The sequence below is a fragment of the Oncorhynchus mykiss genome, chromosome 19 (assembly GCF_057628025.1).
Source record: "Oncorhynchus mykiss isolate SJ-2025 chromosome 19, ASM5762802v1, whole genome shotgun sequence".
Taxonomy (NCBI): Eukaryota; Metazoa; Chordata; class Actinopteri; order Salmoniformes; family Salmonidae; genus Oncorhynchus; species Oncorhynchus mykiss.
The window spans coordinates 72,229,210-72,254,254 of NC_143040.1; the positions used below are offsets into that span (position 1 = coordinate 72,229,210).

The 25,045-nt window shown below is 45.2% G+C and overlaps 1 protein-coding gene across 4 annotated transcripts in view; it reads left to right on the plus strand.

The window, feature by feature from the left end:
* Positions 1-23,155, plus strand: part of LOC110498408 (RNA polymerase-associated protein RTF1 homolog) — a 27,168-nt gene extending 4,013 nt beyond the window's left edge. Inside the window, exons 5-17 of one of the 4 annotated variants that reach the window (XR_016489104.1) lie at positions 2,696-2,834; positions 5,417-5,673; positions 5,963-6,140; positions 6,695-6,777; positions 7,933-8,020; positions 9,046-9,153; positions 9,579-9,656; positions 9,880-10,001; positions 13,741-13,798; positions 15,900-15,974; positions 16,480-16,702; positions 21,372-21,935; positions 22,068-23,155. Coding sequence is in view for 3 of the 4 variants with exons in the window: in XM_090211681.1 (XP_090067807.1) it covers positions 2,696-2,834; positions 5,417-5,673; positions 5,963-6,140; positions 6,695-6,777; positions 7,933-8,020; positions 9,046-9,153; positions 9,579-9,656; positions 9,880-10,001; positions 13,741-13,798; positions 15,900-15,974; positions 16,480-16,702; positions 21,372-21,478 (1,516 nt within the window). In the remaining variant the exon portion in view is untranslated. Of the gene's footprint in view, positions 1-2,695; positions 2,835-5,416; positions 5,674-5,962; positions 6,141-6,694; positions 6,778-7,932; positions 8,021-8,380; positions 8,577-9,045; positions 9,154-9,578; positions 9,657-9,879; positions 10,002-13,740; positions 13,799-15,899; positions 15,975-16,479; positions 16,703-21,371 lie in introns of those variants that run through there. The other 3 variants (XM_090211681.1, XM_090211682.1, XM_090211683.1) reach the window with 3 other exon arrangements.
* The last annotated feature ends 1,890 nt before the right edge of the window (positions 23,156-25,045 follow it).

Sequence of the window (25,045 nt, forward strand, 5' to 3'; positions counted from 1 at the left end):
GACTGGTCGGGCGGGAGAGTTGAGACTGGTCGGGCGGGAGAGTTGAGACTGTGGTCGGGCGGGAGAGTTGAGACTGTGGTCGGGCGGGAGAGTTGAGACTGTGGTCGGGCGGGCGTGAGAGCTGAGACTGCGGTCGGGCGGGCGTGAGAGCTGAGACTGCGGTCGGGCGGGCGTGAGAGCTGAGACTGCGGTCGGGCGGGCGTGAGAGCTGAGACTGCGGTCGTGCGGGCGGGAGAGCTGAGACTGCGGTCGGGCGGGCGGGAGAGCTGAGACTGCGGTCGGGCGGGCGGGAGAGCTGAGACTGCGGTCGGGCGGGCGGGAGAGCTGAGACTGCGGTCGGGCGGGCGGGGAGCTGAGACTGGTCGGGCGGGCGGGGAGCTGAGACTGGTCGGGCGGGCGGGGAGCTGAGACTGTGGTCGGGCGGGCGGGAGAGCTGAGACTGTGGTCGGGCGGGCGGGAGAGCTGAGACTGTGGTCGGGCGGGCGGGGAGCTGAGACTGCGGGCGGGAGAGCTGAGACTGTGGTCGGGCGGGCGGGAGAGTTGAGACTGTGGTCGGGCGGGAGAGCTGAGACTGTGGTCGGGCGGGCGTGAGAGCTGAGACTGTGGTCGGGCGGGCGTGAGAGCTGAGACTGTGGTCGGGCGGGCGTGAGAGCTGAGACTGTGGTCGGGCGGGCGGGAGAGCTGAGACTGTGGTCGTGCGGGCGGGAGAGCTGAGACTGTGGTCGGGCGGGCGGGAGAGCTGAGACTGTGGTCGGGCGGGCGGGAGAGCTGAGACTGTGGTCGGGCGGGCGGGAGAGCTGAGACTGTGGTCGGGCGGGCGGGGAGCTGAGACTGTGGTCGGGCGGGCGGGGAGCTGAGACTGTGGTCGGGCGGGCGGGGAGCTGAGACTGTGGTCGGGCGGGCGGGAGAGCTGAGACTGTAGTCGGGCGGGCGGGAGAGCTGAGACTGTAGTCGGGCGGGCGGGAGAGTTGAGACTGTGGTCGGGCGGGAGAGTTGAGACTGGTCGGGCGGGCGGGCGGGGAGCTGAGACTGTGGTCGGGCGGGCGGGGAGCTGAGACTGCGGGCGGGCGGGAGAGCTGAGACTGTGGTCGGGCGGGCCGGAGAGCTGAGACTGTGGTCGGGCGGGCGGGAGAGCTGAGACTGTGGTCGGGCGGGCGGGAGAGCTGAGACTGTGGTCGGGCGGGCGGGAGAGCTGAGACTGTAGTCGGGCGGGCGGGAGAGCTGAGACTGTAGTCGGGCGGGCGGGAGAGTTGAGACTGTGGTCGGGCGGGAGAGTTGAGACTGGTCGGGCGGGCGGGGAGCTGAGACTGTGGTCGGGCGGGCGGGGAGCTGAGACTGCGGGCGGGCGGGAGAGCTGAGACTGTGGTCGGGCGGGCCGGAGAGCTGAGACTGTGGTCGGGCGGGCGGGAGAGCTGAGACTGTGGTCGGGCGGGCCGGAGAGCTGAGACTGAGATGGTGTGTGTGTGCTCAACAAAAATATAAAAACAACATTTTAAATGTTAATTTCTTTACCATAAGCCGCTGCCAATGTTGTGTTAGGGAATTGGCACATAATTGCATTTTATCAATGGCAATTAGAATGCACAGAGATACCTTGACTAAATCCTGAGGCCCATTGTAGCCCCTCACTAGCTTTAAGCACCAACTGTCAGAGCAGCTCACAGATTACTGCACCTGTACATAGCCCACCTATAATTTAGCCCTATCAACTACCTCTTTCCCAACTGTATTTAATTTATTTATTTATTTTGCTCCTTTGCACCCCATTATTTTTTATTTCTACTTTGCACATTCTTCCATTGCAAAACTACCATTCCAGTGTTTTACTTGCTATATTGTATTTACCTTGCCACCAAGGCCTTTTTTGCCTTTACCTCCCTTATCTCACCTCATTTGCTCACATTGTATATAGACTTGTTTATACTTTATTATTGACTGTATGTTTGTTTTACTCCATGTGTAACTCTGTGTTGTTGTATCTGTCGAACTGCTTTGCTTTATCTTGGCCAGGTCGCAATTGTAAATGAGAACTTGTTCTCAACTTGCCTACCTGGTTAAATAAAGGTTTAAATAAAAAGGCCCCATGTCTCAAGGATCTGTAGACAACTCCTGGATCCTGAAAATGTCCCAGTTCTTCCGTGGCCTGCATACTCACCAGACATGTCACCCGTTGAGCATGTTTGGGATGCTCTGGATCGACGTGTACGACGACATGTTCAACAGGAACAGGCCAACATTCTACGGGCCATCATTCATAACCAACTCAAAAGAGATGTCCCGCCGCATGATGTTGGTCACATCAGAAACTGACTGGTTTTCTGACCCTACAATTATTTATTTAAAGGTTTCTGTGACTTACAGATGCATATCTGTGTTCCCAGTCTTGTGAAATCCATAGATTAGGGCCTAATGAATTTATTTCAATTGACAGATTTTCTTATATGAGCTGTAACTCGGTAACGTCTTTGAAATTGTTGCATGTTACGTTGATATTTTTGCTCTGTATGTATGTATGTATGTATGTATATATATGAAGAATTTCTAAAAGAAAGTCCTGAATAACACACCAAAGACATGTTGCAAATCCCCGTGATTGTCCTAATTGCCTGATCAGAATATATTCTTAATCGACTTGCCTAGTTAAATAAATATATATAATTATGTACATCCCATAATCGAACATCTTCTGTATCAGATTTGAAATTAAAAAGAAACTGAAGACGGCGAAGAAGAAGGAGAAAGAGGAGAAGAAAAAGAAGGACGAGGAAGAACGGAAGAAACGAGAGAGATCATCCGGTCATCATGAAGACCGGACTCATCAGGACCTGCAGGTGGTGAGTTCATCTTCTGGAAACATTTCTAAAGACGCATTGTGCAGGAGTATGACGTATTGAGGTAGATATGTACATGTAGGTAGGTGTAAAGTGACTAGACATCAGGATAGATCATAATGAGGTATTTGAGGTAGATATGTACCTGAAGGCAGGGTAAAGTGACTAGACATCAGGATAGATCATAATAAGGTATTAGAGGTAGATATGTACATGAAGGCAGGGTAAAGTGACTAGACATCAGGATAGATCATAATAAGGTATTTGAGGTAGATATGTACATGAAGGCAGGGTAAAGTGACTAGACATCAGGATAGATAATAATAAGGTATTAGAGGTAGATATGTACATGAAGGCAGGGTAACGTGACTAGACATCAGGATAGATAATAATAAGGTATTAGAGGTAGATATGTACATGAAGGCAGGGTAAAGTGACTAGACATCAGGATAGATAATAATAAGGTATTAGAGGTAGATATGTACATGAAGGCAGGGTAAAGTGACTAGACATCAGGATAGATAATAATAAGGTATTAGAGGTAGATATGTACATGAAGGCAGGGTAAAGTGACTAGACATCAGGATAGATCATAATAAGGTATTTGAGGTAGATATGTACATGAAGGCAGGGTAAAGTGACTAGACATCAGGATAGATAATAATAAGGTATTAGAGGTAGATATGTACATGAAGGCAGGGTAAAGTGACTAGCCATCAGGATAGATAATAATAAGGTATTAGAGGTAGATATGTACATGAAGGCAGGGTAAAGTGACTAGACATCAGGATAGATAATAATAAGGTATTAGAGGTAGATATGTACATGAAGGCAGGGTAAAGTGACTAGACATCAGGATAGATAATAATAAGGTATTAGAGGTAGATATGTACATGAAGGCAGGGTAAAGTGACTAGACATCAGGATAGATAATAATAAGGTATTAGAGGTAGATATGTACATGAAGGAGGGTAAAGTGACTAGACATCAGGATAGATAATAATAAGGTATTTGAGGTAGATGTGTACATGAAGGCAGGGTAAAGTGACTAGACATCAGGATAGATAATAATAAGGTATTTGAGGTAGATATGTACCTGAAGGCAGGGTAAAGTGACTAGACATCAGGATAGATAATAATAAGGTATTAGAGGTAGATATGTACATGAAGGCAGGGTAAAGTGACTAGACATCAGGATAGATAATAATAAGGTATTTGAGGTAGATATGTACATGAAGGCAGGGTAAAGTGACTAGACATCAGGATAGATAATAATGTATTTGAGGTAGATATGTACATGAAGGCAGGGTAAAGTGACTAGACATCAGGATAGATAATAATAAGGTATTAGAGGTAGATATGTAGTACATGAAGGCAGGGTAAAGTGACTAGTCATCAGGATAGATAATAATAAGGTATTAGAGGTAGATATGTACTTGAAGGCAGGGTAAAGTGACTAGACATCAGGATAGATCATAATAAGGTATTTGAGGTAGATATGCTGTGTGCTTAGGGTCATTCGTATGTTGGAAGGTGACCCTTCGCCCCAGTCTGAGGTCCTGAGTGCTCTGGAGCAGGTTTTCATCAAGGATCTCTCTCTTTACTTTGCTCGGTTCATCTTTCCCTCGATCCCGACTAGTCTCCCAGTCCCTGCCTCTGAAAACCATCCCCCACAGCATGATGATGCTGCCATCATGGTGCCAGGTTTCCTCCTGACATGATACTTGGCATTCAGGCCAAGGAGTTCAATCTTGGTTTCATCAGACCAGAGAATCTTGTTTCTCATGGTCTGAGAGTCTTTAGGTGGCTTTTGGCAAACTCTAAGCGGACTGTAATGTGCCTTTTTTACTGAGGAGTGGCTTCAATCTGGCCCCTCTACCATAAAGGCCTGATTGGTGGAGTGCTGCAGAGATGGTTGTCCTTCTGGAAGTTTCTCCCATCTCCACAGAGGAACTCTGAATCTTTGTCAGAGTGACAATCAGGTTCTTGGTCACCTCCCTGACCAAGGCCCTTCTCCCCCGATTGCTCAGTTTGGCTGGGCGGCCAGCTCTAGGAAGTGTCTTGGTGGTTCCAAACTTCTTCCATTTAAGAATGATGGAGGCCACTGTGTTCTTGGGGAACTTCAATGCTGCAGACATTTGTTGGTACCCTTCCCCAGATCTGTGCCTCGACACAATTATTTCGACCCCAGTGCATGTCAGCACAAAAAACCAAACCATGTCAACTGTGGGACCTTATATAGACAGCTGTGTGCCTTTCCAAATCATGTCCAATCAATTGCATTTACCACAGATGGACTCCAGTCAATTTGTAGAAACATCTCAAAGATGATCTATGGAACCAGGAACCTGAGCTAAATTTTAAGTCTCATAGCAAAGGGTCTGAATACTTATGTAAATAAGCTATTTCTGTTTGTTTTTAAAAATATATTTGCCAAAAGATCTAAAAAAAAACTCAGCTTTGCCATTATGGGGTATTGTGTGTAGATTGATGAGGGGGGAAAAATTATTTAATCCATTTTAGAATAAGGCTGTAATGTAACACAATGTGGAAAAAGTCATTTTAAATACTTTTTATTGTGTTAGGTTATGTCCCACAACAAGGAGAGGAGAACTAAACGGGACGAGAAGCTGGATAAAAAGTCTCAGGCCATGGAGGAACTGAAAGCGGAGAGAGAGAAAAAGAAAACGAGGACAGCGGAGCTCCTGGCGAAACGGCAGCCCCTGAAGACCAGCGAGGTGTACTCTGACGACGAGGAGGAGGAAGAGGAGGAGGACGAAGACAAATCCTCAGTAAAGAGCGATCGCAGTTCACGCTCTTCATCTTATTCCGAAGACGAAGAGTGAGTATCTATCCATCAGCTGTGGGTTTATTTTTTAAATGTTCCTAGTAGTACTGGAGCTCAATGTTAAACACTGCAAATTAGTAGTTCCTTAATAGGTCTAAATTACTTTGTTGAATTTGGTCTTCAATATTTAGTTGGTCTAAGAAATCTCATTTCAGTAACCTTGTAACTTAAAAAAATATATATATATTTTTTGACTATTTGAAACCGTTCTGCTTGACCAACGATCTGTGACCAACGATCGGTGACCAGTGTTTCTATGTTTTCTGTCTCGGGATGTTTCCAGGAAAGAGGAGACGCCACCAAAGTCTCAGCCCGTGTCACTGCCAGACGAGCTGAACCGTGTCCGTCTGTCCCGACACAAACTGGAGCGCTGGTGCCACATGCCGTTCTTCCAGAAGACCGTCAGCGGCTGCTTCGTACGGATCGGCATCGGGAACAGTAGTAGCAAACCAGTTTACAGGGTAACAAGATGCATTTATTGGGGCTGTTTCCCCATGAGACAGATTAAAGTCCTACCCCACTCCTTTTTTCACCTCATTTATCACCTGATTTACTGAACTAAAGGCACATCTCAATAGGTGGTCCAGGTATCCACACGGCGTGGGGGGGGGGGGGGGCTTCCTCGTTAGTTCTCTATTGCTCCTCGTTAGTTCCTCAGGCAAGATGGAGGCTGATGACATCAGAGGACACCGGCCTACCACTCCTTGAAGTTTGCACTTGTGTCAAAAAACAAAAATGGAGAAAAAAAACTATTTTGGTCAAAACATATATTTTCTTTACCCTTATGTGTGTGTACATTACTGTGTTAATTCGTGGGATATTATTTACAACAGTAAAAGTTATTTAATTATTATTATTATTTTTAAATATCTTGAGTGCATGTTTAAACCTGGTCCTAGACTGAACACCCTGCTCAATGTTGAATCTCCGTGTCTGGGAAACTTATTTCCGATTTAACTTTGATATTTTCAGTTCTGTTCAATAATGAGTATTTCTTGTAATTCCCTGTGATAAGGTGGCTGAAATAGTTGACGTGGTAGAGACGGCTAAAGTGTACCAGTTGGGAACCACCCGGACGAACAAAGGACTACAGTTACAGTACGACATCCTTCATTTAAAACTACTCGCCTCTCACCTGCTACTACCCTTGGCTTCTCTTCTTCCTGTTTCTCTCCACCTCCTCTTCCTGTTTCTCTCTCCTCTTACCCGCTACTACCCTTGGCTTCTCTTCTTCCTGTTTCTCTCCACCTCCTCTTCCTGTTTCTCTCTCCTCTTACCTGCTACTACCCTTGGCTTCTCTTCTTCCTGTTTCTCTCCACCTCCTCTTCCTGTTTCTCTCTCCTCTTACCCGCTACTACCCTTGGCTTCTCTTCTTCCTGTTTCTCTCCACCTCCTCTTCCTGTTTCTCTCTCCTCTTACCTGCTACTACCCTTGGCTTCTCTTCTTCCTGTTTCTCTCCACCTCCTCTTCCTGTTTCTCTCTCCTCTTACCCGCTACTACCCTTGGCTTCTCTTCTTCCTGTTTCTCTCCACCTCCTCTTCCTGTTTCTCTCTCCTCTTACCTGCTACTACCCTTGGCTTCTCTTCTTCCTGTTTCTCTCCACCTCCTCTTCCTGTTTCTCTCTCCTCTTACCTGCTACTACCCTTGGCTTCTCTTCTTCCTGTTTCTCTCCACCTCCTCTTCCTGTTTCTCTCTCCTCTTACCTGCTACTACCCTTGGCTTCTCTTCTTCCTGTTTCTCTCCACCTCCTCTTCCTGTTTCTCTCTCCTCTTACCTGCTACTACTCTTGGCTTCTCTTCTTCCTGTTTCTCTCCACCTCCTCTTCCTGTTTCTCTCTCCTCTTACCCGCTACTACCCTTGGCTTCTCTTCTTCCTGTTTCTCTCCACCTCCTCTTCCTGTTTCTCTCTCCTCTTACCTGCTACTACCCTTGGCTTCTCTTCTTCCTGTTTCTCTCCACCTCCTCTTCCTGTTTCTCGCTCCTCTTACCTGCTACTACTCTTGGCTTCTCTTCTTCCTGTTTCTCTCCACCTCCTCTTCCTGTTTCTCTCTCCTCTTACCTGCTACTACCCTTGGCTTCTCTTCTTCCGCTTTCTCTCCACCTCCTCTTCCTGTTTCTCTCTCTCTCTCCTCTTCCTGTTTCTCTCTCTCTCTCCTCTTCCTGTTTCTCTCCTCCTCTCTTCCCGTTTCGCTATTTCTGTCTCTTCGTCTGTGACGGTTTCTCTGTGCCCCGTCCCATAATCTCTCTCCTCTAGGCATGGTGGTGATACCCGAGTCTTCAGACTGGAGTTTGTGTCCAATCAAGAGTTCACAGAAAACGAGTTCATGAAGTGGAAGGAGGCGGTGAGTTGACTGGAAGGAGCATGCTGATTGGATGGTTGACTTGAGGAAGTGGGAAATTGAGATTTCTGGTTGGTTGGATGGTTGACTTGAGGAAGTACCAGAGGGAACGTGCTGATTGTGGATAGAGGAGCATGGTTGCTTGAACTCCTCCTCCTGGTAGACTACTAGTCTATTGTTACAAATCTTGCCAAGGGAATATCCAAAGTGACTGGGAAAGATGAATGTTGTGGATCATAGCCAGTATGCAGGTTCCCACTCTAGATGAGATCAATAAGAAGGAGCAGGGTTCTGTTATACCTGGTTGCGTCGGCCCTGTCGGAGAGCAGAGTCTCTCTTGATGTTTCTCCTCTCTGTCTACAGATGATCATAGCCAGTATGCAGGTTCCCACTCTAGATGAGATCAATAAGAAGGAGCAGGGTTCTGTTATACCTGGTTGCGTCGGCCCTGTCGGAGAGCAGAGTCTCTCTTGATGTTTCTCCTCTCTGTCTACAGATGATCATAGCCAGTATGCAGGTTCCCACTCTAGATGAGATCAATAAGAAGGAGCAGGGTTCTGTTATACCTGGTTGCGTCGGCCCTGTCGGAGAGCAGAGTCTCTCTTGATGTTTCTCCTCTCTGTCTACAGATGATCATAGCCAGTATGCAGGTTCCCACTCTAGATGAGATCAATAAGAAGGAGCAGGGTTCTGTTATACCTGGTTGCGTCGGCCCTGTCGGAGAGCAGAGTCTCTCTTGATATGTCTCCTCTCTGTCTACAGATGATCATAGCCAGTATGCAGGTTCCCACTCTAGATGAGATCAATAAGAAGGAGCAGGGTTCTGTTATACCTGGTTGCGTCGGCCCTGTCGGAGAGCAGAGTCTCTCTTGATGTTTCTCCTCTCTGTCTACAGATGATCATGGCCAGTATGCAGGTTCCCACTCTAGATGAGATCAATAAGAAGGAGCAGGGTTCTGTTATACCTGGTTGCGTCGGCCCTGTCGGAGAGCAGAGTCTCTCTTGATGTTTCTCCTCTCTGTCTACAGATGATCATAGCCAGTATGCAGGTTCCCACTCTAGATGAGATCAATAAGAAGGAACAGGTCATCAAAGAGGCTTGTAACTACAAATTCAACGACAAAGACATCGAGGACGTGAGTATCTGTCCGTCTCAAATATCACCTCCTTTCCCTATATAGAGCACTACTTTAGACCGGGGACCCTGTTCCTTATGTAGTGCCCATAGACCTCTGGTTTAAAGTAGTGCACTATATAGGGAATAGGGCTCTGGTCTAAAGTAGTGCACTATATAGGGAATAGGGCTCTGGTCTAAAGTAGTGCACTATATAGGGAATAGGGCTCTGGTCTAAAGTAGTGCACTACATAGGGAATAGGGCTCTGGTCTAAAGTAGTGCACTACATAGGGAATAGGGCTCTGGTCTAAAGTAGTGCACTATATAGGGAATAGGGTGCCATTGGGGATGTAATGTTGGTCTTATTTCCCGGTCATACCTATTCTGTGCCATATTAATGATGTTCATTACAGTGTTGAACTTTGACCTTGTTTGTTGATCCACAGATTGTTAAAGAGAAAGACAGATTCAGAAAGGCTCCTTCAAACTACGCCATGAAGAAAACATCACTACTCAAAGATAAGGTAGATAAATTAACATCTCCTGTGTACGGTGTGTGTGTACGGTGTGTGTGCGGTGTGTGTGCAGTGTGTGTACACTCTGTTGATTCCATAGAGTTGTATTTTCTGATTCCATTTATTGTTCATGTGGTGTCCACCTTATACCTGCAGATCAGCATTTCATTGTCCTGCGTACCATGTGTATCCTGTTGCAGGACAAATGAACTTGACTTGTGTCTTCTTCCAGGCTATGGCTGAGGAGAGTGGAGAAGGAGACCGAGCCAAAGAGATCCAGGACCAGCTGAATGAGTTGGAGGAGAGGGCCGAGCATCTGGACAGACAGAGGACCAAAAACATCTCTGCCATCAGGTAAACACAATAATCATATTATACAACTTCACTTGTTTAGCGTCTTCATTGTACGAACAGTTTTAAAATCGACCTGAGTAGAAGTGCATCGCTTGTGAAACTGAGCTGTTGTTGGGGGGGAGGGGGGGGGTGATGAATGTACGTACATAGCAATGTTTGTATAGTAAGATCCAATTTTGGGCCCAATGAAACACGCATGAGGTAAACCTGACTTTTACAATGTTTTTTTTTTTAAAGTGAAGAAACATTGAATTAAATGTAAATGTCCTCACAACACGTTAAACGGGATATTTTGCAACTTACCCGGAGTCAGATGAACTCGTGGATACTATTTTATGTCTCTGCGTGCAGTTTGAAGGTTGTTTCTGGAGCTAACTGGCGCTAACTGCTAACTGGCGCTAACTGCTAACTGGCGCTAACTGCTAACTGGCGCTAACTGCTAACTGGCGCTAACTGCTAACTGGCGCTAACTGCTAACTGGCGCTAACTGCTAACTGGCGCTAACTGCTAACTAGCGCAGTGATTATCCCTTTAATCTGTTTTACAACAACCGGTGCGGCGCGGCTAGCTTATATGATGAGATTGTTATGGATAAGAGCGAGAATATTTGTTCAACAGCAGCCAAGCATCGATCACCATGTCACCAGAATAAGAACCTATATTTATTTTAAAGGAATATCAAACTCATCACACAATACTCCATAATGACATCACAATACTCCATAATGACATCACAATACCCCATAATGACATCACAATACCCCATAATGACATCACAATACCCCATAATGACATCACAATACCCCATAATGACAAAGTGAAAACATGTTTTTAGAAATGTTTGTACATTTATTACAAATAAAAGATACCTTATTTACATAAATATTCAGACCCTTTGCTATGAGAATCGGAATTGAGCTCTGGTGCATCCTGTTTCCATTGATCATCCTTGAGATGTTTCTACAACTTGATTGGAGTCCACCTGTGGTAAATTCAATTGATTGGACATGATTTGGAAAGGCACACACTCCTGACTATATAAGGTCCCACAGTTGACAGTGCATGTCAGATCAAAAACCAAACCATGAGGTCGAAATAATTGTCCGTAGAGCTCCGAGACAGGATTGTGTCGAGGCACAGATCTGGGGAAGGGTACCAAACAAATGTCTGCAGCATTGAAGGTCCCCAAGATCACCGTGGCCTCCATCATTCTTAAATGGAAGAAGTTTGGAACCACCAAGACTCTTCCTAGAGCTGGCAGCCCGGCCAAATTGCGCAATCGGGGCAGAAGGGCCTTGATCAGGGAGGTGACCAAGAACCCGATGGTCACTCTGACAGAACTCCAGGGTTCCTCTGTGGAGATGAGAGAACCTTCCAGAAGGATGACCATTTCTGCAGTACTCCACCAATGAGGCCTTTATGGCCGAGTGGCCGAACGGAAGCCACCCCTCAGTAAAAGGCACATGACAGCCCAGTTGGAGTTTGCCAAATGACATCTAAAGGACTCTCAGACCATGAGAAACAAGATTCTCTGATCTGATGAAACCAAGATTGAACTCTTTGGCCTGAATGCAAAGCGTACACATTTGGAGGAAACCTGGCACCATCCCTACAGTGAAGCATGGTGGTGGCAGCATCATGCTGTGGCATGTTTTTCAGCGGCAGTGACTGAGAGACTAGTCAGGATTGCGGGAAAGATGAACGGAACAAAGTGCAGAGAGATTCTTGAAGAAAACTTGCTCAGGACCTCAGACTGGGGCGAAGCCTCACTTTCCAACAAGAAACGACCCTAAGCACCCAGCCAAGACAATGCAGGAGTGGCTTCGGGACAAGTCTCTGAATGTCCTTGAGTGGACCAGCCAGAGCCCCGACTTGAACCTGATCAAACATTTCCTGAGAGACCTGAAAATAGCTGTACAGCGACACTCCCCATCCAACCTGACAGAGCTTGAGAGGATCTGCAGAGAAGAACGTGGAGACACTCCCCAAATACAGGTATGCCAAGCAGGGAGCATCATACCCAAGAAAACTGGAGGCTGTAATCGCCACCGATGGTGCTTCAACAAAGTTCTGAGTAAAGGGTCTGAATGTTTATGGAAATGTCATATTTCAGTTTGAGATTTTTTTTAAAATAAATTTGCCAACATTCTAAAAAAAACTGTTTTTTGCTTTTGTCATTATTGGGTATTGTGTGTAGATTGATGAATAATTATTTTAGAATAAGTCTGTAACGTAACAAAGTGGAGAAAGTCAAGGGGTTTGAATACTTTGAATACTTTCTGAATAATACATTTCTCCGAATGTATCTAAATCTCTCTGGCCATCTGTCTCCTCTGAATGTATCTAAACCTCTCTGGTCATCTGTCTCCTCTGAATGTATCTAAATCTCTCTGGCCATCTGTCTCCTCTGAATGTATCTAAACCTCTCTGGCCATCTGTCTCCTCTGAATGTATCTAAACCTCTCTGGCCATCTGTCTCCTCTGAATGTATCTAAATCTCTCTGGCCATCTGTCTCCTCTGAATGTATCTAAACCTCTCTGGCCATCTGTCTCCTCTGAATGTATCTAAACCTCTCTGGCCATCTGTCTCCTCTGAATGTATCTAAACCTCTCTGTCCATCTGTCTCCTCTGAATGTATCTAAACCTCTCTGGCCATCTGTCTCCTCTGAATGTATCTAAATCTCTCTGGCCATCTGTCTCCTCTGAATGTATCTAAACCTCTCTGTCCATCTGTCTCCTCTGAATGTATCTAAATCTCTCTGTCCATCTGTCTCCTCTGAATGTATCTAAATCTCTCTGGCCATCTGTCTCCTCTGAATGTATCTAAACCTCTCTGTCCATCTGTCTCCTCTGAATGTATCTAAACCTCTCTGTCCATCTGTCTCCTCTGAATGTATCTAAACCTCTCTGTCCATCTGTCTCCTCTGAATGTATCTAAACCTCTCTGTCCATCTGTCTCCTCTGAATGTATCTAAATCTCTCTGGCCATCTGTCTCCTCTGAATGTATCTAAACCTCTCTGTCCATCTGTCTCCTCTGAATGTATCTAAACCTCTGGCCATCTGTCTCCTCTGAATGTATCTAAACCTCTCTGTCCATCTGTCTCCTCTGAATGTATCTAAACCTCTCTGGCCATCTGTCTCCTCTGAATGTATCTAAACCTCTCTGGCCATCTGTCTCCTCTGAATGTATCTAAACCTCTGGCCATCTGTCTCCTCTGAATGTATCTAAACCTCTCTGTCCATCTGTCTCCTCTGAATGTATCTAAATCTCTCTGGCCATCTGTCTCCTCTGAATGTATCTAAATCTCTCTGGCCATCTGTCTCCTCTGAATGTATCTAAACCTCTCTGTCCATCTGTCTCCTCTGAATGTATCTAAACCTCTCTGTCCATCTGTCTCCTCTGAATGTATCTAAACCTCTCTGTCCATCTGTCTCCTCTGAATGTATCTAAATCTCTCTGGCCATCTGTCTCCTCTGAATGTATCTAAACCTCTCTGTCCATCTGTCTCCTCTGAATGTATCTAAACCTCTCTGTCCATCTGTCTCCTCTGAATGTATCTAAATCTCTCTGGCCATCTGTCTCCTCTGAATGTATCTAAACCTCTCTGGCCATCTGTCTCCTCTGAATGTATCTAAACCTCTCTGGCCATCTGTCTCCTCTGAATGTATCTAAACCTCTCTGGCCATCTGTCTCCTCTGAATGTATCTAAACCTCTCTGTCCATCTGTCTCCTCCAGCTACATCAACCAGAGGAATCGTAGCTGGAACATCGTGGAGTCTGAGAAGGCTCTAGTCGTAAGTATCCCAGCCTCCATCTGAACTAAATATCTGTCATTATGTTTATTTTTTATTTTTTGAATTTTACCCTTACCTTTTTCTCCCCAATTTCGTGGTGTCCAATTGTTGTAGTAGCTACTATCTTGTCTCATTGCTACAACTCCCGTACGGGCTCGGGAGAGACGAAGGCTGAATGTCATGCGTCCTCTGATACACAACCCAACCAGCCGTACTGCTTCTTAAATTAACACAGCGCGCATCCAACCCGGAAGCCAGCCGCACCAATGTGTCGGAGGCTACACCGTTCACCTGGCAACCTTGGCTAGCGCGCACTGCGCCCGGCCCGCCACGGGAGTCGCTGGTGCGCGATGAGACAAGGAGATCCCTACCGACCAATCCTTCCCTCACCCGGACGACGCTAGGCCAATTGTGCGTCGCCCCACGAACCTCCCGGTCGCGGCCGGTTACGACAGAGCCTGGGCGCAAACCCAGGGACTCTGATGGCACAGCTGGCGCTGCAGTACGCAATTGTTTTTAATCCGTTAGTTTTGGTTTTGTTATAAATCTACACTGAACAAAAAAATATAAACGCAACATGCAACAATTTCATAGATTTTACTGAGTTACAGTTCATATAGGGAAATCAGTCAATTAAAATAAACTCATGAGGCCCTAATCTTTGGATGAGTTACAGTTCTAATGAGGAAACATGACTGGGAATACAGATGTCCATCTGTTGGTCACAGATCCCTTAAACACAAGTAGGGGTGTTGATCAGAAAACCAGTCAGTATCTGGTGTGATCACCATTTGCCTCGTGCAGCGCGACACATCTCCTTCACACAGAGTTGATCAGGATGTTGATTGTGGCCTGTGGAATGTTGTCCCACTCCTCTTCAACGGCTGTGTGACAACACATCTCCTTCACATAGAGTTGATCAGGATGTTGATTGTGGCCATGTGGAATGTTGTCCCACTCCTCTTCAACGGCTGTGCGAAGTTCCTGGATATTGGCAGGAACTGGAACACGCTGTCATACACGTCGATCCAGAGCATCCCAAACAGGCTCAACGGGTGACGTGTCTTGTGAGTATGCAGGCCACGGAAGAACTGGGACATTTTCAGCTTCTAGGAATTGTGTACAGATCCTTGAGACATGGGGCCGTGCATTATCATGCTGAAACATGAGGTGATGGTGGGTGGATGAATGGCACGACATCTGGATCTCGTCACGGTATCTCTCTGCATTCAAATTGCCATCGATAAAATGCAATTGTGTTCGTTGTCCATAGTTTATGCCTGCCCCATACCATAACCCCACCACCACCATGGGGCACTCTGTTCACAATGTTGACATCAGCAAACCGCTCGCCCACAAGATGCAATACACACTGTTGTGAGGCTGGTTGGACGTACTGCTCCATTCTCTTAAATGACGTTGGAGGCGGCTTATGGTAGAGAAATGAACATTCAATGATCTGGCAACAGCTCTGGTGGACATTCCTGCAGTCAGCGTGCCAATTGCACACTCCCTCAACTTGAAACTTCTGTGGCATTGTGTTGTGTGACAAAACTGCACATTTTAGTGGCCTTTTGTCCCTACTATTATTATAGTATTATAGCTACTATTTTATAGTTAATTAATTAATTATTTATTGTTCTATTTTTTTCTTTATATTCAGTTTGAGTAACTTTCTTAACTGCATTGTTGGTTAAGGGCTTGACAGGAAGCATTTCACTGTAAGGTGAAATAACAAATAACATTTTGATTTTGAGGTGCACCTGTGTAATGATAATGCTGTTTAATCAGCTTCTTGACTATGCCACACCTGGCAGGTGGATGGATTATCTTGACAAAGGAGAAATGCTCACTAACAGGGATGTGAACACATTTGTGCACAGAATTTGAGAGAAATAAGCTTTGTGTGCGAATATGGAACATTTCTGGGATCTTTTATTTCAGCTCATGGGACCAACACTTTACATGTTGAGTTTATATTTTATATATTTTATAGTTTATATTTTTATTCAGTGTATATTTATATTCTATTGCTTATTACATTGTTACGTTACATTTTAAATTATTATTATGCCTATTATATATACTATTTCTCTTTCAGGCTGAAGGACAGAATGCCAAGTTGCAGATGGACCCGTTTACTAGACGGCAGTGCAAACCGACCATGGTGTCTAACGTAAGTCTCTTCCTCTCTCTCGCTCTCTGTCTCTCGCTCTCTGTCTCTCGCTCTCTGTCTCTCGCTCTCTGTCTCTCGCTCTCTGTCTCTCGCTCTCTGTCTCTCGCTCTCTGTCTCTCGCTCTCTGTCCCTCGCTCTCTGTCCCTCGCTCTCTGTCCCTCGCTCTCTGTCCCTCGCTCTCTGTCCCTCGCTCTCTGTCCCTCGCTCTCTGTCTCTCGCTCTCTGTCTCTCGCTCTCTGTCTCTCGCTCTCTGTCTCTCGCTCTCTGTCTCTCGCTCGTCTCTCTCTCTCTCTGTCTAACGTAAGTCTCTGTCTCTCTCTCTGTCTCTCTCTCTGTCTCTCGCTCTCTGTCTCTCGCTCTCTGTCTCTCGCTCTCTGTCTCTCGCTCTCTGTCTAACGTAAGTCTCTGTCTCTCTCTCTGTCTAACGTAAGTCTCTATTTGGGATGCAGCCATGCTGTATAATATTCAGATTAACTTGTGTGTCTGTCTGTTTGTGTTTTGGCAGGCCAGAGACCCTTCAGTCCATGCAGCTATCCTCCAACACCTCAATGAGAAGTACGGAGAAGGGTCAGGCAAAGAGATGGACTTGGAGTTTGAGATGGGCAGGGGAGCAGGACAGGCTGCTCTCAAAGTCATCGACCCTACTAAGAACACCAGCGACCTATCAGAGGACCTCTTTAAAGTCCACGACTTTGACGTCAAGATTGACCTACAGGTTCCCAACGCAGGTGAAGTTCATATGTAACGCGCATAAAGTGGTGGGTTCACGGGTCGAACCCCCGTCTCCAGGGGGATTGTTACATTTGTGATGTGGGGTCGGTAGTGGTGCTGCTAGACCATATATACAAGTATATAGTATACTACAAAGCAGCATCAGTGCATTAGGAATGTAAAAATTCACCGATACGCGTCAGTCCCCGTGGTCACAGTGGCTTCCGTCATTGTTAAATGGAAGAAGTTTGGAACCACCGAGACTCTTCCAAGAGCTGGCCATCTGGCCAAACTGAGCAATCAGGGGAGAAGGGCCTTGGTCAGGGAAGTGACCAAGAACCCGATGGTCACTCTGACAGAGCTCCAGTGTCTGGAAGGAGATGGTTGTCCTTCAGGAAGGTTCTCCCATCTCTGCAGCTCTCCACCAATCAGACCTTCATGGTAGATTGGCCAGACGTGCCTTTTACTGAGAAGTGGCCTCCATGACAGCCTGCTTGGAGTTTGCCAAAAAGCACCTAAAGAACTCTCAGACCATGAGAAACAAGATTCTCTGATCTGATGAAACCAGTGAACACATGGTGGTGGCAGCATCATGCTGTGGGGATGTTTTTCAGCGGCAGGGACTGGGAGATGAGTCAAGATTGAAGGAAAGATGAAAGTGCAGAGAGATCCTTGATGAAAGCTTGCTCAGTACCTCAGACTGGGGCGAAGGTTCACTTTCCAACAGGAGAACGACACAAAGCACATAGCCAAGACAACTTCAGTCTCAATGTCCTTGAGTGGCCCAGACTTGAACCCAATTAAACATCTCTGGAGAGACCTGAAAATAATTGTGCAGCGACACTCCCCATCCAACCTGACAGAGCTAGAGAGGATCTGCAGAGAAGAAGGAAGGGAGAAACTCCCCAAATACAGGTATGCCAAGCTTGTAGCGTCAAACCCAAGAAGACTCAAGGCTGTAATCGCTGCCAAAGGTGCTTCAACAAAGTACTGAGTAAAGGGTCTGAATACTTATGTAAATAAGGTATTTCTGTTTTTTTATTTTTAATAAATGTGCATACATTTCTGAAAACCTGTTTTCACTTTGTTATTATGATGTACTGTGATGTCACAATGGGGTATTGTGATGTCATTATGATGTATTGTGACGTCACAATGGGGTATTGTGTTTAGCTTGATTAGGGAATCCTGGAGTCACCTCTTCACTGTTGACGTTCAGACGGGTGTTTTTAGGGGTACTATTTAATGAAGCTGTCAGTTGAGGACTTGTGAGGCATCTGTTTTTTCTAATGTACTTGCCCTCTTGCTCAGTTGTGCACCGGGGCTTCCCCACTTCTCTTTCTATTCTGCTTAGAGCCAGTTTGTGCTGTTCTGTGAAGGGAGTGGTACACAGCTTTGTACGTGATCTTCAGATTCTTGGCAATTTTTCGCATGGAATAGCCTTCATTTCTCAGAACAAGAATAGACTGACGAGTTTCAGAAGAAAGTACTTTGTTTCTGTCCATTTTGAGCTTGTAATCGAACCCACAAATGCTGATGCTCCAGATACTCAACTAGTCTAAAGAAGGACAGTTTTATTGCTTCTTTAATTAGCACAACAGTTTTCAGCTTTCAGCTGTGCTAACATAATTGCAAAAGGGTTTTCTAATGATCAATTAGCCTTTTTTAAAATGATAAACTTGGATTAGCTAACACAACGTGCCATAGGAACACAGGAGTGATGGTTGCTGATAATGGGCCTCTGTACACCTATGTAGATATTCCATTACAAATCTTCCAATTCCAGCTACAATAGTCATTTACAACATTAACAATGTCTACACTGTATTTCTGATCAATTTGATGTTATTTTAATGGACCAAAAATGTGCTTTTTTTTCTCTCTCCAAAAACAAGTAAATTTCTAAATGACCCCACACTTTTGAACAGTGTATATATTTAATGTCATTTAGCTCTTATCCAGAGAGACAATAGTGAGTACATTTTCATACTTTTTTTATTTTTTATATACTGGTCCCCCGTGGGAATCGAACCCACAACCCTGCCGATGAAAGCACTATTGTCTACCAACTCGGTTGTGACTTGTTAAGTATCGTTTTTACTCCTGAACTTATTTAGGCGTGCCATAACAGAGGTTGAATACTATACATTTTTTAAATTAATTTAATGAAAACTTAATTCCACTTTGACATTATGGGGTATATAGATCAGTGACCACAGCTCAGACACACAGCTCAGAGAGGCTCTGCTCATGACCATCAGCAGCAGATTTTAATGGAAATTAGAAAATGTGTTTGTGCAACAAATGTTAGTGCATCTTATCAAACATTTGTGGGCTGAACTGAAAAAGCATGAGCAAGGAGGCCTACAAACCTGACTCAGTTACACCAGCTCTGTCAGGAGGAATGGGACAAAATTCACCCAACTTATTGTTGGAAGCTTGTGGAAGGCTACCCCAAATGTTTGACCCAAGTTAAACAATTTAAAGGCAATGCTACCAAATACTAATTGAATTTAAAGGCAATGCTACCAAATACTAATTGACCCACTGGGAATGTGATGAATGAAATAAAAGCTGAAATAAATCATTCTCTACTATTATTCTGACATTTCACATTCTTAAACTAAAGTGGTGATCCTAACTGACCTAAGACAGGGAATTTTTACTAGGATTAAATGTCAGGAATTGTGAAACTGAGTTTAAATGTCTTTGGCTAAAGTGTACAGGTGTTGCCAAAAGTTTTGAATGACACACATATGAATTTTCACAAAGTCTGCTGCCTCAGTTTGTATGATGGCAATTTGCATGTACTCCGGAATGTTATGAAGAGTGATCAGATGAATTGCAATTAATTGCAAAGTCCCTCTTTGCCATGCAAATGAACTGAATCCCCAAAAAACATTTCCACTGCATTTCAGCCCTGCCACAAAAGGACCAGCTGACATATCAGTGATTCTCTTGTTAACACAGCTAAGTGTTGACGAGGACAAGGCTGGAGACTCTGTCATGCTGATTGAGTTTGAATAACAGACTGGAAGCTTCAAAAGGATGGTGGTGCTTGGAATCATTGTTCTTCCCCTGTCAACCATTGTTACCTGCAAGGAAACACGTGCAGTCATCATTGCTTTGCACAAAAAGGGCTTCACAGGCATGGATGCCAGTAAGATTGCAGCTAAATCAACCATTTATCGGATCATCAGGAACTTCAAGGAGAGCGGTTCAATTGTTGTGCATAAGGGTTCAGGGCGCCTAAGAAAGTCCAGCAAGCGCCAGGACCGTCTCCTAAAGTTGATTCAGCTGCGGAATCGGGGCACCACCAGTACAGAGCTTGCTCAGGAATGGCAGCAGGCAGGTGTGAGTGCATCTGCACGCACAGTGAGGCGAAGACTTTTGGAGAATTGCCTGGTGTCAAGAAGGGCAGCAAAGAAGCCACTTCTCTCCAGGAAAAACATCAGGGACAGACTGATATTCTGCAAAAGGTACAGGGATTGGACTGCTGAGGACTGGGGTAAAGTCGTTTTCTCTGAATCCCCTTTCCGATTGTTTGGGGCATCCGGAAAAAAGCTTATCCGGAGAAGACGAGGTGAGCGCTACCTGTTATGGCAACAGTAAAGCATCCTGAGACCATTCATGTGTGGGGTTGCTTCTCAGCCAAGGGAGTGGGCTCACTCACAATTTTGCAAAAGAACACAGCCATGAATAAAGAATGGTACCAACACCACCTCCGAGAGCAACTTCTCCCAACCACCCAGGAACAGTTTGGTGACAAACAATGCCTTTTCCAGCATGATGGAGCACCTTGCCATAAGGCAAAAGTGATAACTAAGTGTCTCGGGGAACAAAACATCGATATTTTGGGTCCATGGCCAGGGAACTCCCCAGACCTTAATTTATTGAGAATTTGTGGTCAATCCTCAAGAGGCGGGTGGGCAAACAAAAACCCACCAATTCTGACAGACTCCAAGCATTGATTATGCAAGAATGGGCTGCCGTCAGTCAGGATGTGGCCCAGAAGTTCATTGACACTTACGAAATGCTTGTAATTATACTTGGTAATTATCCATGGTAACATCTGATAAAAAAATATCTAAAGACAACTTGAAGCAGCAAACTTTGTGGAAATTAATATTTGTGTCATTCTCAAAACTTTTGGCCACGACTGTATGTAAAACTTCCGACTACGACCGTATAAAGATATTTATCTAATCATTTGAAACTAAACGTATGGTTCCTGTATTGTATCGGAGCCCCATGTATAAAGATATTTATCAAATCGTCTTGAAATGGAAAGATTATCATCATTAGTTAGCCAGCTAACTTCGATAAATCAGAATTAACAGATTTTTGTATTTATTTATTTATTTATTTATCTTTCAATAAGAAAGCTAGTTTGAGTCCATTAGGCCAATGCCAATTTCAAGCTTGTCTTTCTAAAAAAATCTCAAGTTATTTCAGAGTATTTTGGCAGGTTAGCTGTCTTGATCCTGCGTTCTAGTATGCCTCTCCATCGTGACGTTTTCCCGAGGTACAGATCTGGGATCAGCTCCCCCAAATCCCAACGTTAACCATAGTGAGGGGGGGGGGGGGAGCTACACTGATTCAAGGTCAGCGTCTAAGGGACAACTTCACCCGGAGCTGTAACAACAGGATGTGTCATAGTAATGCTGTTCCTCCGGTGTGTTTCAGAAGCCAAGTCTCTGTCAGTGAGCGCCAACACCCTGGCAGTGAAGGACGGTGCTCCACGTAGGTCTCTCAACCTGGAGGACTACAAGAAGAGGAGGGGCTTGATCTAAAGAACTACAGGAAGAGGAAGGGCTTGGTCTAATGAACTACAGGAAGAGGAGGGGCCGTGGTCTAATGAACTACAGGAAGAGGAGGGGGCTTGGTCTAATGATCTAATAGCCTAACCCCTCAGTCAGTCAGAACCACCTGCATGTGTTGGTTGGCCATTCTACCTGTATGTGTGTGTGTGTGTGTGTGTGTGTGTGTGAGAGGTGTGAGAGATGAGAGATGTGAGGTGTGTGAGAGATGAGAGATGTGAGGTGTGTGAGAGATGAGAGGTGTGTGTGTGTGTGAGATGTGAGGTGTGTGTGTGAGATGTGAGGTGTGTGTGAGGTGTGTGTGTGTGTGTGTGAGATGAGGTAAGTGTGTGTTTGAGTGTGTGAGAGGGATGTGAGGTGTGTGTGTGAGAGAGGTAAGTGTGTGTGTGTGAGAGATGTGAGGTAAGTGTGTGTGAGGTAAGTGTGTGTGGTAGGTGTGTGTGTGAGAGAGAGGTAGGTGTGTGTGTAAGAGAGAGGTAGGTGTGTGTGTGAGACAGAGGTAGGTGTGTGTGTGAGAGAGAGGTAGGTGTGTGTGTGAGAGAGAGGTAGGTGTGTGTGTGAGAGAGAGGTAAGTGTGTGTGTGTGTGTGAGTGAGAGATGTGAGGTAAGTGTGTGTTTGAGTAGTGTGTGAGAGGGATGTGAGGTAAGTGTGTGTGAGAGAGAGGTAAGTGTGTGTGTGAGAGGTAAGTGTGTGTGTGAGAGGTAGGTGTGTGTGTGAGAGAGAGGTAAGTGTGTGTGAGAGAGAGGTAAGTGTGTGTGTGAGAGGTAGGTGTGTGTGTGAGAGGTAGGTGTGTGTGTGAGAGAGAGGTAAGTGTGTGTGAGAGAGAGGTAAGTGTGTGTGAGAGAGAGGTAAGTGTGTAAGTGTGTGTGTGTGAGAGGTAAGTGTGTGTGTACACTAGAGACTGTCCATTTTAAAACCGATAGGAAATATTAAGAGAAGGAACTTTTCTCTCTTTGAAGAAAGTTGTCCACCTTTTTAATTTTTAAAGTCATACTTTGAATTGTTTTTCTTTTTTTTTTGTTATTTCTACGTTGTTTTTTTTTAAAATAAATAAATCTAACGTTGGTTCTCCCTCATATGGATCTGAAGGTCACTCCTTTTTGGTGTCCGGGACACATTGCTTGTGAAAGGACATTGTCTTGTAAGACTTGTTGAAATACTGAATCTGGTTTCCACATCAACAACAGACTGGATTTCTTTCGTACCTGATTTCAGGGCAGTTCCACCTGCACGGTTCACTAGAGGTGAAGTTGCCTCCTAAGACGCTGATCTTGGGTCAACCACTAACGGTTGAGGTTTGGATTGGGGGGGGGGGGGGGGTAGAAACTGATTCTAGATCTGTAGCTAGGGGGAAACTTCACCCCCTTTTTTTTTAGCCTCTTAGACTATCTACTTACTGGACAGTACATGTCACTTTCCCCCCCCAAGTCTACAAAAAGAAACTATTTACATGGATCTATTAGAATCTATTTACATGGATCTTTTCTTTTAATCTCTAGTTTTTTTTCTGTTGCTTTTTGTTACCTCCCATTTTCAGAGCAGATTCTAAGTGTTATTGATTGTGTACTTACTTCCTGTATTGATGTGACATGCCATGTGTATATGATAGTTTGGAGTGAGGCAGAATAAACAGGGGTTTTCGTACCGTTTGGTTTTCCGTTTTGTGTTTTGTCTCTCGCTCCCCCAATGAACTATAACCAACGAGTGAATGAGTGTGTCTCCAAAATCTTCCCTATTCCCTTATTTGTAACAGGGTTCCAATAGTGAAAAATGTAAAGATCTTTCGAGTTAATCACCTGACAAATGTTCAACAAATATCTACCCTGTTGAGGAAAATAGCGGCACTCGGTTTGTTGTTTGGGGCAAAGTTTGTTGTTTTGGAAAATGTTGAAAGTCTATTGGAAAGTTTGACTACCAGCTAGTTAGCTTCTTTTTGGGGGAGGAGTTTTGATCCAATGAAGCGGTTGGCATCAGTTGTTGGGACTGCTGACCAAGGCCGGGTCTGAGGAGCTGTGTGGCGTAGCAGGGTCAGATGATGATGATGATAATAATCACAGTGGTTGTCGAGGGTACAACAGGTACCAACACCTCAAGAATAAATGTCAGTTGGCTTTTCGTAGCCCATCATTCAGAGTTAGAGACAGCAGGTGTGGTAGAGAGAGTCCAAAACAGCAGGTCCTGGACAAGGTCCAGTGACAAGGTACCAGGCAGAACAGTTGAAACTGGAGCAGCAGCACGACCAGGTGGACTGGGGACAGCAACGAGTCATTAGGCCAGGTAGTCCTGAGGCATGGTCCTAGGGCTTAGGTCCTCCGAGAGAATTAGAGAGAGCATACTTAAATTCACACAAGACACCGGATAAGACAGGAGAAATACTCCAGATATAACAGACTGACCCTAACCCCCCGACACATACACTACTGCAGCATAAATACTGGAGGCTGAGACAGGAGGGGTCAGGAGACACTGTGGCCCCATCCGATGATACCCCCGGACAGGGCCAAACAGGCAGGATATAACCCCAACCACTTTGCCAAGGTACAGCCCCAATACCACTAGAGGGATATTGTCAACCACCAACTTACTACCCTGAGACAAGGCTGAGTATAGCCCACGAAGACCTCCCCCACGGCACGAACCCGAGGGGGCGCCAACTCAATCATAGGACCTACTGAATAAATGAGTCTTAAAGACTTAAAGGTTGAGGCCGAGTCTGCGTCTCACATGAATAGGCAGACCATTCCATAAAAATGGATCTCTATAGGAGAAAGCCCTGCCTCCAGCTGTTTGCTTAGAAATTTTAGGGATAATTAGGAGGCCTGCGTCTTGTGACCGTAGCGTACGTGTAGGTATGTACGGCAGGACCAAATCAGAGAGATAGGTAGGAGCAAGCCCATGTAATGCTTTGTAGGTTAGCAGTAAAACCTTGAAATCAGCCCTTGCTTTGACAGGAAGCCAGTGTAGAGAGGCTAGCACTGGAGTAATATGATCACATTTTTTGGTTCTAGTCAGGATTCTAGCAGCCGTATTTAGCACTAACTGAAGTTTATTTAGTGCTTTATCCGGGTAGCCGGAAAGTAGAGCATTGCAGTAGTCTAACCTAGAAGTGACAAAAGCATGGATTCATTTTTCTGCATCATTTTTGGACAGAAAGTTTCTGATTTTTGCAACGTTACGTAGATGGAAAAAAGCTGTCCTTGAAACAGTCTTGATATGTTCGTCAAAAGAGAGATCAGGGTCCAGAGTAACGCGAGGTCCTTCACAGTTTTATTTGAGACGACTGTACAACCATCAAGATTAATTGTCAGATTCAACAGAAGATCTCTTTGTTTCTTGGGACCTAGAACAAGCATCTCTGTTTTGTCCGAGTTTAAAAGTAGAAAGTTTGCAGCCATCCACTTCCTTATGTCTGAAACACATGCTTCCAGCGAGGGCAATTTTGGGGCTTCACCATGTTTCATCAAAATGTACAGCTGTGTATCGTCCACATAGCAGTGAAAGTTTACATTATGTTTCTGAATGACATCACCAAGAGGTAA